Genomic DNA, 12,670 nt, shown 5'->3' with positions numbered 1-12,670 from the left:
GTACAAAACCGAAAGAGCTCGCACAGTTTTTCTATCTGAAAATCTCTACTGATGTTTTACCTGTTCGAATTACCTTGCTAGTATCTCCACTTTCACCATTTCAGTAAGGAAAGATTTTTTTTTTAAATTTGTTTTCAAGTTTACCAACTAGGATGAATTTTCAACGCTATTTGAGAGAAAATGCGATTTTCGCGAAAACTCCCCCACACCTCGGAAGAAAAAATATTCCTAGAATATTTTTTCTTACTGGGAAACTTCCAGGATTTTAGTTGGGCGCCAAATGATACCTTTTTTCTGGTACGGCTACTCTTAGCCCTCGAGGAATCTTCTACGATACCCAGAAGAGGAATCGGTTAAACCCTCAGACTGCTGGTCTGACCAACGGCAATCATCGAGGTGGGCTCAAAAGGCCTCGTTTGGTCCTCGAGTCCCAGGGTCGTTTCTCTTCCACTTGTCGGTTACACGGTCAATACGCGTACCCAAAAAGCTGTTATCTCTTTAAAAAAAAACTTGGTTTATCCCCTTTTGATCCATATATTTATATTAGATACGCATTCTACAATTCCATTCCAGGTCATCGAAGAATTCTCTGGAGTGAAGGCTTCAATATCTACACACATAACCAAAGGGTTGTTATCTTTTTCAGAAATGATTTTTGATCCATAGAACCAAATTGTAAACATCAAAGCCAAATTGGTACATCCCTAAAAATGGTTGTGATTCAAGAATTCAGTGGATCATATAGCTTAAGAGTGCTGCGATTCTGACTGTGGGGTATGTCAATGATTGCAATAATTATGAATCAATGAAAAGAAATATGAAACCAATCTACCCAAAATGGTATTTTGGTCGTTTCTTAAGTGTTTTTTCGCATTATCCTCATTAATGCATGAATTAGACATCATTACTGCTCATTATATTGATCTAGGCTCTCTAGAGTCTCAAGGGCCAAAGTTATGAAGTAAAAACAAAAGGGTGCCGTAGCCCATTACCGAACCTCGTCCCATACGTATGAATTGATATGAAATTATTTTCGTTTTCCTTTTTCGAACGAAAATTCACAAGTCAGTCAAAAAGCAGACCAAGACTCCCAAAACAACGATAAGCATCAGCTTACTATGGAACAAAGCTCTGGGTGCGTCAAGAAAGATATACTTTTTCGTACAAATTATCCATAAATGATCTTTTATGCCCCTAGATATATAAAAAAAAGATATTTATTTTTCATCAGTACTTAAAACTTTTTTTTTCTCCTCTTCCAGTTTGTTCCTTCGTCGTCCACAAACGATGCCACGAATACGTGACCTTCAAGTGTCCGGGTGCGGATAAAGGAGCAGACTCAGACGTAAGTTGATCGTTTCTTTTATGTCTTAGAAGCATTTAGTTAGTAGTACGTAATTTTACTCATAATATCGGAAGATTTTTTGTTCGCAAAACCAACGAAAGAAAAATGAAATGGGAAACACAAGCTAACCCTGGGATTCATTAGGATTATACCGAGGATGACTAACCAACAGGGGGAAAAAGCGGGACAAAACATATTAAAAATTAGCGCGCCGCTTTTGTTTTTTTTTATGAATGCAGTTTTAAACGGTTTTTGATGCATCGTTCAAGTTGAATTTAGTATTCTCGCCGCTACCAGTTACGGATTTTTTCTAGAGTAACATCGTTTTCCTCGATAATGGCTAGAGAAAAGTGATTGCATGTATGATACTGTTCCGTAGAAAGAGAGAAACAAGTGGAAAAAAAGCTTTGCAAGAAAAATCGTACCATCTATTTACTATTTTGTGAACGGCTTTGGATGTGAGTTGTTTCGTTACTTTGTATTTCCACGCGGGCAATAGATCAGCCGTTTGCTTTTGGAGGCCCGCTTACTCGAATAACTAGAATAGAATAGCGATAGAACTTTCGATTTCTCTAGAGGAAACAGTCAGTCTGGAAAATTAAGACAATACAACTTCATCCCAGCATCCTAGAATAGTCAATCATGGCCATCTCAAAAACTTTTATTTCACAATTTTTTAACTTGGTTAAACTATTATGATTTGGATTAATGTTTTAATTTTTGAAAAAATGAAACAGTGCGAGGATTTTAATTTCAACCGTAGGGATACTTATTATTTATATTTACTAATGGTTTCGACGGTTTTCTTTTAATTTAGAATAAATATTTTTGCAGACCAACTAATTTACATATTATGTTGTATATATACCTGGTGTAATTCAAGGACACTCGTACCAAACATGAGTTTAAAGAGTGGACCTATTCGAGTCCCACGTTTTGCGATCATTGTGGTTCGTTACTGTACGGTTTAATTCATCAAGGGCTTAAGTGTACAGGTAAACAAGGTTTAATCTCTCTTCTTTTGTCTTTCTTTTCATTGTTTACTGCTTCTGTTTGTTGTATTCTGTTCTATTATTATCCGTTCGCTAAACTTCATAAATCCCATTGAAATTGACTAAACAAACACACCTAATTGCTTATGAATCATATCTTGAACTAAACTTCTTACAATTAAACAAATAACTTTAATATCTCGGTGTTTCTTACAGTCTACTTTTTATCGCTTTTATATATGTGTGTGTAATTTCTTTTTCCAAGAATCTCTTTGTGTATTTTGAATATTACATCTTTCTTACTTATCTAGGCTTTCAAAATAATTACTTCAATTCAAATGATGTATACGATATTTACACTTCTACGCTTTTAAACATAGAGTAAATTGTAGCCACCTGCAATAGGGAACCTTGAAATAATGCATCAACTACTTAGCAAAAAAACAGATTAACTACATTAGCAAACTAATTTATACGCAAATAGATAACTCCCACATATATCCGATACACCGGATAATTATGTAATTTCTTTTGATAAAAGGGGGAGGGCATATAGTATCATGATTTTATTTTCGTACTGATTGCACAAAAAGCTCGATTGAATGAAAAACAAATAAGCACAAATAAGCATCTCAGTGTCCAAAAAGCTATCACTATTGATCTTTAAACTAGTCAATTTCTTCTGAACCTACGACGTACTAGCAACCTCGACATTGACGTGAGCCAGGGCAAGTTTGGCTAGAGCATCCGGTACTAACGTTTTCCGACCTACCAAACCACACTGAGGAGTGAAACATCCAAATCCTGGCCAAAAGTTACAAACAGAAATTTTTGGAAAACGCAACAAAGCATGCGTACTTTGCGGAGGTAAAATCTTTCGGAAAATTTAGTAATAGTTAATCAAAGAATGAAGATTAGTATAAGAAAAATCATACTCACTTGGCGAAGGTGGACACCTCTCGTTGAAAACACGCTATAGTTCTCAAAGGCAGCGTTCTCACGCCAAGTATTCTTTACAATACTCTTTTTTATGTCAATGGTTTTTTGTCTTTATTTGAGAGGTTTTCAGCCTAGCAGGCTTGGTAGTCATATGGCTACTGCTTTTGCCTCATACGCAGGAGGTCGTGGTTTCAATCCCAGGTCCGTTCCATTCTCCTACTTTGTATCTTCTTCTTCATTTCTCATGTTCTAACAATCGCTAGAACTGGAAATGGACTTCCATACCGTTTTCATTACTATTCCTATACCTTCAACTTGAGTATTCTAACAGTAATCTGCTAGAATTGGAAATGAACTATAGAGCTCGTTTCCTACATCCAATTAGAAATTCCATCAGTTACCTTCTCCTATCTATCACATTGGCAGCTCGTTAACCAAGACGGACCTCTGCCTCTCCAACCTAACCCAGAAATTCCAACAAATTCCGCATGAACTCGTGGCAAGTGCAGAGGTATATTCGGCTTGCAGTGGGCGAGTGATTGCATCATCATTTCCTCCCCCTTCCCTACATTGACTTGCATTCTGACGTGGCAGGCGCCAGTATGACCTAACAAATGAGATCACCAGTACTTGTACATTGAGGATGTCTGCTAGTCCCAAGCAAACATCTGTTGGTTCCCTGTGCAAGAACAGCTGATCAGGTCATAATGGAGTAGCAACTACGAGCAGTCAATCAAGTTCAAGCTCAAGCTCAAGCTTTATTTGAGAGGTTTTCAGTCCTAGGCTGGCTAACCTCTTAATGTCTATGTTTGATTTATTGCACTTTACAAAGAAATGTTTTGGAGATTCCTTGACGAATTTCTTCGGAAATTCCTGGGAAACCCCGTTTGGAAATTATTCCCCAAATTCCTTTGAAAACTTTTCCAGGAATTCCTTCAAAAATTCCTTCAGGATTTTCTCCGTAATTTATTTAGCAGTTCCTCCAAAAATTCGTCCAAGGTTCCTTTGAAAATTTATCTGAGAGCATTTCCAAATATTCCTCCAGAAGTTCCCTTGCTAATTCCTCTAAGAGTTCCTTAGAAAATTCCTCCAAAAGTTCCTCCAAGAGTTCTTCCGAAAACTACTCGATGAGTTCCTTCGGAAGTTCTTCCAGGAATTCCACCGGAAATTCCTCCTAGAGTTGGTATGGAAAGTCCACCTGGAGTTGTTTCAGAAATGTCTCATGAAATTCCTCCAGGAGTTTCTTTGGAAATTCTGCCAGCATTTTTTCCGAAAATTCCACGAGGTAGTCAAGAGTTCCATCGGAACCTCTCAAGGTTTTTCTTCGACAATTTCATCAAAAATACCTCACGTTCAGGTTCTCCTCCAGAAATTCCTCTAAAAGCATCTTTGGAAATTACTCCAAAAACTGCCTCAACAATACCTCCGCAAATTCCTCCAGGAGTTTTTTTTTCCAAATTCTTTTAGGAGTTTCTCCGGACAAACTTCCAAGCGCTCCTTTAGAACTGTTTCTTGAAACTTCCTCCATAAGCTCCTCCATTACTTCCGTAAATCATGCAGGAGTTCTTCTGTAAAGAGCTGTAGGAGTAGTTTCGAAAAATCGTCCAAAAGTTACTATGGAAAGTCCGCCTAGAATTTGTAGAAATTTTAAAGGAATACCTAGAGGAATTAGTAGAGAACTTCCGGCAGAAATTTCTTGGATTTCTGGGTAATTTTCTATTAGAATTTGGAGAATTTCCAGAAGAGTTTTCAAAAGAATATCCAGAGAATTTGTGGAGGGATTTCCTTACGGGCTTTTTAAGAAATAAAAAAAAGCCAGGAAAAATGTCTGGTGAAAATCCGGATAAATTGTATTTGAAGAATCTGAGAATTTGTGGTTAACTTTGATGTAAAAACCTAAAAAAAACTCCGGGGGAATTTATGCTTGGCTTTGCGTAGCTTGTGCACATCGTAGTTGCTAGTCGCATGTGGTCTAGACACAACTAATATGCACAGATCACCAATTCAATAGTCTTCTTGGGACTAGAGGTGTGCGTCGGTTCGAAAATCGTCGGCGGCGACGCCTGTCATAATTTTGGTCGGCGGTGGCGGCGTTTTCGGAGTCACGCCGAAGGCCATTTTAGCCGGCAGCGTAAATCTCCGTGGCATTTTTTTATTACCACTGTTTTTTTTAGACAAATGGATTAACAGAAGAATCATTTGTATTTCGCAGGATAATGACCTTCCTCAGAAAATTCTTCTAAATTTTCCAATATATTCATTTCTTTTTATTTTTTATTTTTAGCAATTATTTGAAATTTCTCAAAAAGTTTTTTGAAATTTCCAATGAAAGCTTTTAAAAAATTCGAAATTTTTTATTTTATTTTTTAGGGAAATTTTTAGGAATTACTGGCAATTATTTGAATTGCCCTATAAAAAATCTTCGGAAATTCCACGGGAAATTGTTTAAAAGGGGAAGAATTATATGGCTGAAGACCATTCGCAAATTGAACGTTAGGCCTAAATGGTAAATAGGTGGGCAGCGGTTTGATCGAAAGTGTCATTTGGCCAAAAGCGACGTACGGCCGAGCAGGTAATTTTGCCGAAAAAGCAGTATGCCTTAACAGGTCGTTTGGTCGAACAGGTCATGTAACCATAAATGCCGTATGGCCGAAATGTTCATTTGGTCTACCGTCGTAAATGTTATTTGCTGAGCGGGTAACATGGCCAAAAATGTCGACTCATGTCAGTAAAATGGTCCTTTCTAATCAGTTACGACCAAGGAATGTAAAATAACAACATTGCCAATGACAACGACATTGTCCTCTCTTGTAAATGTTGGGACAAACTCAACTCGCAATAAGCTTTTGTCCCAAACTGCAACAGAATAGGACAATGATCGCTTGCCGCGCATTTTAAGAAAAAGTCGGTTTTCGATGGTGTTTTTGGTTAAATAAGTATCAGTTATCAATGTTTAGACATAAAATTAACCATCTGTTCACAAGATTTATGTTTTACTTCTGAAATATACAGGTTATCGCAGTTTGCCATGTTTGTTGCAAATAAAACGGAACGCAACATTGTCTTTATCCTCTGCAGATGAGGACAAAGAGTTATCGCTATTCTCTTTTGTCGCTTGTTTTTTGCATTTTTCAGCGACAATTACATTCCTTGTTTACGACGGTGGTTTTTTCTGCGGAATGACTTTTTTTCGGCTAAAGGGCCAGTTTGACCGAACGAAGCTTCGGGTAGTATGTCCATGTCAGCCAGTCAGACCAGTTCTTCATTTCGCCCAAATGACATTTTTTGCCAGATGAGTTTCGGTCTGCCCCGAGGTGGGGCGCCGTCACCCAGTTGCCGCTGACGTCAAGGATACGGTACGGGCCAGTAATGATGACAACGTTCGTTCGCCGCTAGGATACCGACTGCCGCAGAAGCAGTTCCACAATGCAGTGGTTGTTGAGATTTAGCTGCGATAGTTAAACAGCCCAAGTCCAATATTTCGCCAAATCAGCCATATAGTGCTACTTTATTGCATGTAAGTTTTTAAATAGCCGTATATCGGCTCTATATGGCGGTTTGGCGTAATACACTGCTAATGGTTACTGGGGAGTGATCTTTTTCACGGCATAGTTCGCTTCTGTCCGGCGAATTGCAGTCCTAGGACTTGTGATCAGCTTCAATACACCTGCAGCATCGGTTTTCTAGCGGTGCGGTGCCTGGTACACCCGGTTCTTTTTTTTACACGGGTAGGTTTTAGTTGATTACGACCTTTAGCGTTGATGAAACTATGAGTTAACCCCATGAAAAAATTCACAAAAAATCAAAGAAAATTCAGGTGGTATTTACAAAGCTGTGCAAAATCAGTTTAACCGGGAAATTAAAGAATACCAACCGTGTAAAAAAATATTGGGTGTACATGCTTTTTGGTCATATCGACCAACCCACTTTAGGCTTCCCAGTTTTCAACACCGTATTGGTGACACTAACGTCGGTAATAAAGTTCTCTGGAATCTTAACCTCATCCAGGATGTTTATATTGGAAGGAAACTTACCTTTACGTCGTACTGTGTTATCTCCTTATACACGACGTTGTTCGATTGAGAACCCTTTTAGAGAACCAGGATCATCTTTCCCACCAAAACTGCGGACACCATCTCCCAACGTTGAACGCAGATAAGCACAACGCATCGACTTGATGACGTTCGCAAACTTGTCCTTATCCGTTTTGAGCAACAAAGCTTCTCCTTTGACCCTAACCTTCGAAAACTTTTCCTGAGGATTCTTCGTCCTTGCTTTCCTCCTATCCACCAATTGCCAGGGCCGTCGGCTCTCATGCGCCGTCAACATGTCGGTCGCGGACCGACCTGCGCCGTCTCTGTTCTCTGCCCTCCTTGCTATGACAAATTGCAGGTGTCTGTGCTCTTCTGCTGTTCTATTCAGAGCTGCGAGCCTCATAATTGCCATTGGAGATTATTCCGCAGAGAACAGATATGGAGGCTCAAACAAAATTTCTTACAAAACCTGTGAAAACATTCAACCGAGGCCACGCATTTACTCGATAATAGAGTGTCGAGCTGGCGTGGTTCCACTTATCGTAGCAGTAGTCATGATCAGCACCGCGCCATTGACGGTCTGATTGCAGTTTATTGGTGAACTTTCTCCGCTTTGTGCCCCATTCTACCCTTTTGGGTAGACCCCTCTTTGTGAAAGGGTCATACTCCGCGCCATCGAGTCCCGCTACGTTCCCACTTAAACTGATAAGGTCAAAACTACTCATTGCTGTTGGTCCCGGTCTTACCGCTGCTGCGGAACCCTGTAATGAAAAATCGTAAGCCTGTCAGAACCATAATCAATGCACCTCTTAGCGCTCCTACCGTAGTTCATTAGGCGGCGGCGTGAAAGCACTTTCAGCCGGTGCCGGTGTGATTTCAAATAACAAAAGTTCGGTGTAGTTTTTATCGGCTATGCAGTCAGATGACCAGCTAAAATGCTGTATTAGTTCCAATCCAATTCATATTGAGATCAGAATAATTATAGCGGTTTGTCTGGTCATTTGACTGCATAGCCGTAGTGTTCATCGGCAGTGTTCAACGAGTCAATTACAGTCGATATCAAAAGTTCTCCGGAAGTTCTTCGGAAGTTCCTCAAGGAAATCTTCCAAAAGTTCCTTCAGGTATTACTTCGGAAGTTCCTACGGGAATTCGTCTAGAAGTTCCCTCTGGAGTTCCTCCGTGATTCCAACAGAAATTCTTTAAGAAATTTCTCCAGAAGTTCCAAAGAAATTCCTCCGGAAGTTTCACAACAAGTTTCTTAGTAAGTTGCACAAGGAATTCCTCCGGAGGCTTCTTCGCGTATTCCTTCAGAAAGTTCCATCAGGAATTCTTCCGATAAGTATTCCAGAAATTTCTCCGGTAATTCATCCAGAAATTCATTCGAAAATTTCTCTAGAAATTCTTCCAAAAGATTCTTTGTGGATTCGTCTAGAACTGCCTCTAGGAATCCTTTCTAAAAGTTCCTCCTGGAACTTCTGCGGAAGTTCCTTCAGGAATTCCTCTGGAAGTTTCTCCAGAAATCCCTCATTGATTGCTTCAGGAACTCCTATGGAAGCTCCTCAAAGAATTTGTTAGGAAGTTCCTCCAGGAATGCTTCCAGGAACTCCTCCGCTATTTTCTTCAAGAATTTCTTCGAAAGTTCCTCCAGAAATTGCTCAATTCATTAAGGAAGCCCCTTTGGTAGTTCATCCAAGAATTTGCTGGAAAGTTTCTTCAGAAATTCTTTCAAATGTTTCCAGGTAATATCTCCGAAAATTCCTCCAGGAATTCCCCTGAAAGATCCTCAAGCAATTCCACAGGACGTTCTTCCAACAATTCCGTCAGAAGTTTTTGTATGAATTCCACTCGAGTTCCACTAGAACTTCAAACAGGAATACCTCCGGAATGTCGCGGGAACTTTTTCCAGGGATTGTTCCGCAATTTCCTTCATAAATTTACCTAGTCTATTTTTTTCACGGATGTTTCTTAAGAAATTCTAACAGAATTTTATTAGGAAACTCCCTGACTAGTTTCTCTAGAAATTCCACCAATAACTCTTCATAAACCTATAAAATCCTACACATATCACTCCCGGAATTCTTCCAGAAACTGACACGAAAAATTGCACTAGGTATTTCTCCTCCACAATTTCTCAAACAACAAATCCACCGGAAAAATGTTTTGGAAATACTTGAAAATTTCTTTAGGAATTCCCCTGGACTTTTTCATTCAAATAACTCTGGGAGTAAATTTCGTTCTTCCTTCACAAATTTCTACAAAACTCCAATAACCTGGGGAGGGAGGTCCCCGTGGTATGGCCCTACTTGAAGCTTTCGAGGAGGCAGATCTAGTTCCCCTAAACGATGCTTCATCAACCTTTTTTAATGGCCATTCGGCCACTGCCATCGACGTGACCACCATCAGCCGACCCCTCCTATCCATGCTAAATTGGGAGTAGAGGTGTGCGCCGGTCCGATATTCGTCGGCGGCGGCGTTCGGCAGAATTTTGGTCGGCGGCGGCGGCGTTTTCGGCGTCACGCCGAAAGCCATTTTAGCCGGCGGCGGCGGCGGCGTGAATCGGCGTGGCGATTTTTTCATTTAGTTTTTCTAGGATTTTTTTTGCATTGTTTTCGGGGTATTTTTAAGACATTAAAAGAAGAATTTTTTGAATTTCGCATGAAAATCTAATTAACTTCTCCAGAAAAATCTATAAGTTTTTTTCAAAATTTTGAAATATTTTCGGGAAATCTTTGGAATTACCAGGAGAAGCTCTTCGGAATTCCTAAATAAAATTGTTTGAAATTTTATCAGAAAATTCGTCGCAATTTACATGAGAAACTTCAGAATTTTCACAAAAAATAATATTAACTTCTATAGGAAAATACTTCGGAAATTTACGAAAAGTTCCTGTTGAGTTTCTGTTGAGTATACTTCGAAATTTGCACAGAAAATTATTGATAATTGTAGGAGAGTGCAGCTGGTAGAATAAGTGTTTTACCGTTGGCTTTCTCAGTCTAGAAAAATGAAGACGGCTAGTTTGGCATAACCAACGATAAAGCGGGAAATCCATAAGAATTTCCGCGGGAGACTAATAAGTTTTGTTGAGAAAAAACTCTATTTTATTTTATTTTATTAACGAGGAAATCTCCGTAAGTTTAACAAAAACTTTATTAGAATTTCCGCAAAGGATTCATTGTTCAAAATGTCGAAACAAAAAATTGTACGAAATTATTGGATTTCTACGAACATACAGTAGATGTTCGATAACCGAAAGTCATTTTTTAACGGCCAAATGTCAATAACTGAACGAGTAACTTATCATAAGACGAGTTTGTACAATCCCATTGAAATTCCACCACTTAATTGTATCTTGACAGATACGTATTTCGACCTCAACAGTAAGGCCGTCTTCAGTGTCTCGTACTTGACTCGACTTACTCGACGTACGAGACACTGAAGACGGCCTAACTGTTGAGGTCGAAATACGTATCTGTCAAGATACAATTAAGTGGTGGAATTTCAATGGGATTGTACAAACTCGTCTTATGGCAAGTGAAGACATTCCACTAAAAAGCTCAAAATAATTTTCTTAACAAAATGAACGAGTAATTTAATCCAAAATATCCACCCGTTTGGCCTTGACATTTACGTTGAAAAGCCCTCTAGTCAAACGGCCTTTGAACGAAATTTCGTAACCTCTCTACTTTTTAAGTCGATACTGGCCTTCAAGCCAAAAGATATCTAACCAAATCCCATTAGGTCGAATTGAATGTTTATCCGAAATTATTCGGATAAACGTCTTTTTTGCAAAATGATCAATTCAGCCGAACGACACTTTTCAAAGAAGGTTGTAAAAAGTACAATGGCTCTTTCTGCCAAATAACATTTTTTCCAAACGGCATTTTCGATCAAACGCTTTTTCATCCGAACGGCATATTCAGCCAAATGACCTGTTGGGGTGAACAACTTTTACAAGTCCGGCCAAATTTTCCTTTTGGCTGTACATTGCTTTCGGTCAAATTACATTTTCGGTCAAACCAGTTTTGACCTTATAACAGTTTCCGTTAAACGTTTGGTTTTGCTAAATGGTTCCTGGTTAGGTGTCTTTTGGCCTAAAGGCCAGTATCGACTTAAAAAAAGAGAGGCCATAGAATTTTGTTCAATGATCAATTAACAGAAAGACCATTTCGCCAAAAAATGGTCATTTCTGACCATATTACCCGTTCAGTACGAGGTTCAGTCATTGAAATTTGGCTGTATGACCAAATGACATTTTCGAACAAATGGCCCTTTCTGTCAAAAAATTATTTCTTCTAAATGGCATTTCTGGTCATCGATCGTTTCGGCCGGACAACCTGTTAGGGCAAACGGCTTTTTCGGCCAAATTACCAGTTCTGCCATCTGTCGCTTTCGGTCAATGGAATTTACCAAGAATTTCCAATCGAAAATAGAAAGAATTTTTTCGATTGTGCTATGCTGAACTAGCCGTTTAGTGATGAACTTCTCCCTGCGAAAAAATCACTCTAATAAAGGATGAAAACTAACCATCTTACAATTAATTGCATATTATTCGGCAACTCGGCCGTACGAAAATCTTTTTTTTTGTTAAACATCTTGGTTGTGCATATGCCCAGCACATGTTTCGAAATGGACAAATTGATATGAAATTTGCGATAAAGAATCCACGTGTCTTGGAGGGACTCGAACCCTCAACCTCCTACTTCTTAACCGTCTAAACTAATCTAGATTGGGGAAGTCAACGTTAAAGCATCTCTTCTACCAGTCACAATTTTCTGTGTAAATTTCAAAGAATACTCAAAAGAAACTTTCCGTGAATATTCCGAATATTTTCCTGTAGAAAATTGGTACAACTTCCTGTGAAAATTCTGAAGAGATTCTCATGTAAATCCTAAACAATTTTCCTTGGTAAATCCAAAGAGCTCCTCTTGGTAATTCCAAAGAGTTCTCGAAACTTAAAAGTAGCTCCCGTGGAAAATCTGAAAATAATTTTCAAATGAAAGTCAAAAAAAAATTTTGAGCTTTCTAGTGGAATGTCTTCACTTGTCATAAGACGAGTTTGTACAATGCCATTGAATTCCACCGTATAAGTTAAGTGGTGGAATTCAATGGGATTGTACAGACTCGTATTATGACATGTTTCAAATGAATATTCTGGAAAAACTGAAATCAAAATTTTGACGCGAAATTCAAAATATTCTCGCGTTGTTGTCTTGAAAATATAAAAAACTAGTCAATCCTGCCCAATCTTGCTCGGGTTGTTTTTTTTTTTCTACCTTACTGTCAATCGTTTAGTGGATGGCATCGTAGCCTTCTAGATCGATTTCAGTTCGAGCTTGATGGTTTTCTTCAGAACTCTTGAA

General features: G+C 38.8%; 1 protein-coding gene across 6 annotated transcripts in view; it reads left to right on the top strand.

The window, feature by feature from the left end:
- The window catches only part of LOC134227452 (protein kinase C, brain isozyme-like), a 242,618-nt gene that overhangs the window by 148,351 nt on the left and 81,597 nt on the right, over nt 1-12,670 (top strand). For 4 of the 6 annotated variants that reach the window (XM_062708954.1, XM_062708953.1, XM_062708955.1 and 1 more), the window contains exons 4-5: nt 1,263-1,345; nt 2,229-2,340. In XM_062708954.1, coding sequence (XP_062564938.1) covers nt 1,263-1,345; nt 2,229-2,340 — 195 coding nt within the window. Of the gene's footprint in view, nt 1-1,262; nt 1,346-2,228; nt 2,341-12,670 lie in introns of those variants that run through there. The other 2 variants (XM_062708957.1, XM_062708958.1) reach the window with 2 other exon arrangements.

Source organism: Armigeres subalbatus, chromosome 3, assembly GCF_024139115.2.
Source record: "Armigeres subalbatus isolate Guangzhou_Male chromosome 3, GZ_Asu_2, whole genome shotgun sequence".
In the NCBI taxonomy this organism is placed as follows: domain Eukaryota; kingdom Metazoa; phylum Arthropoda; class Insecta; order Diptera; family Culicidae; genus Armigeres; species Armigeres subalbatus.
The sequence above is the reverse complement of the archived record's forward strand: the minus strand, read 5'-3'. Positions and strand labels throughout refer to the sequence as shown.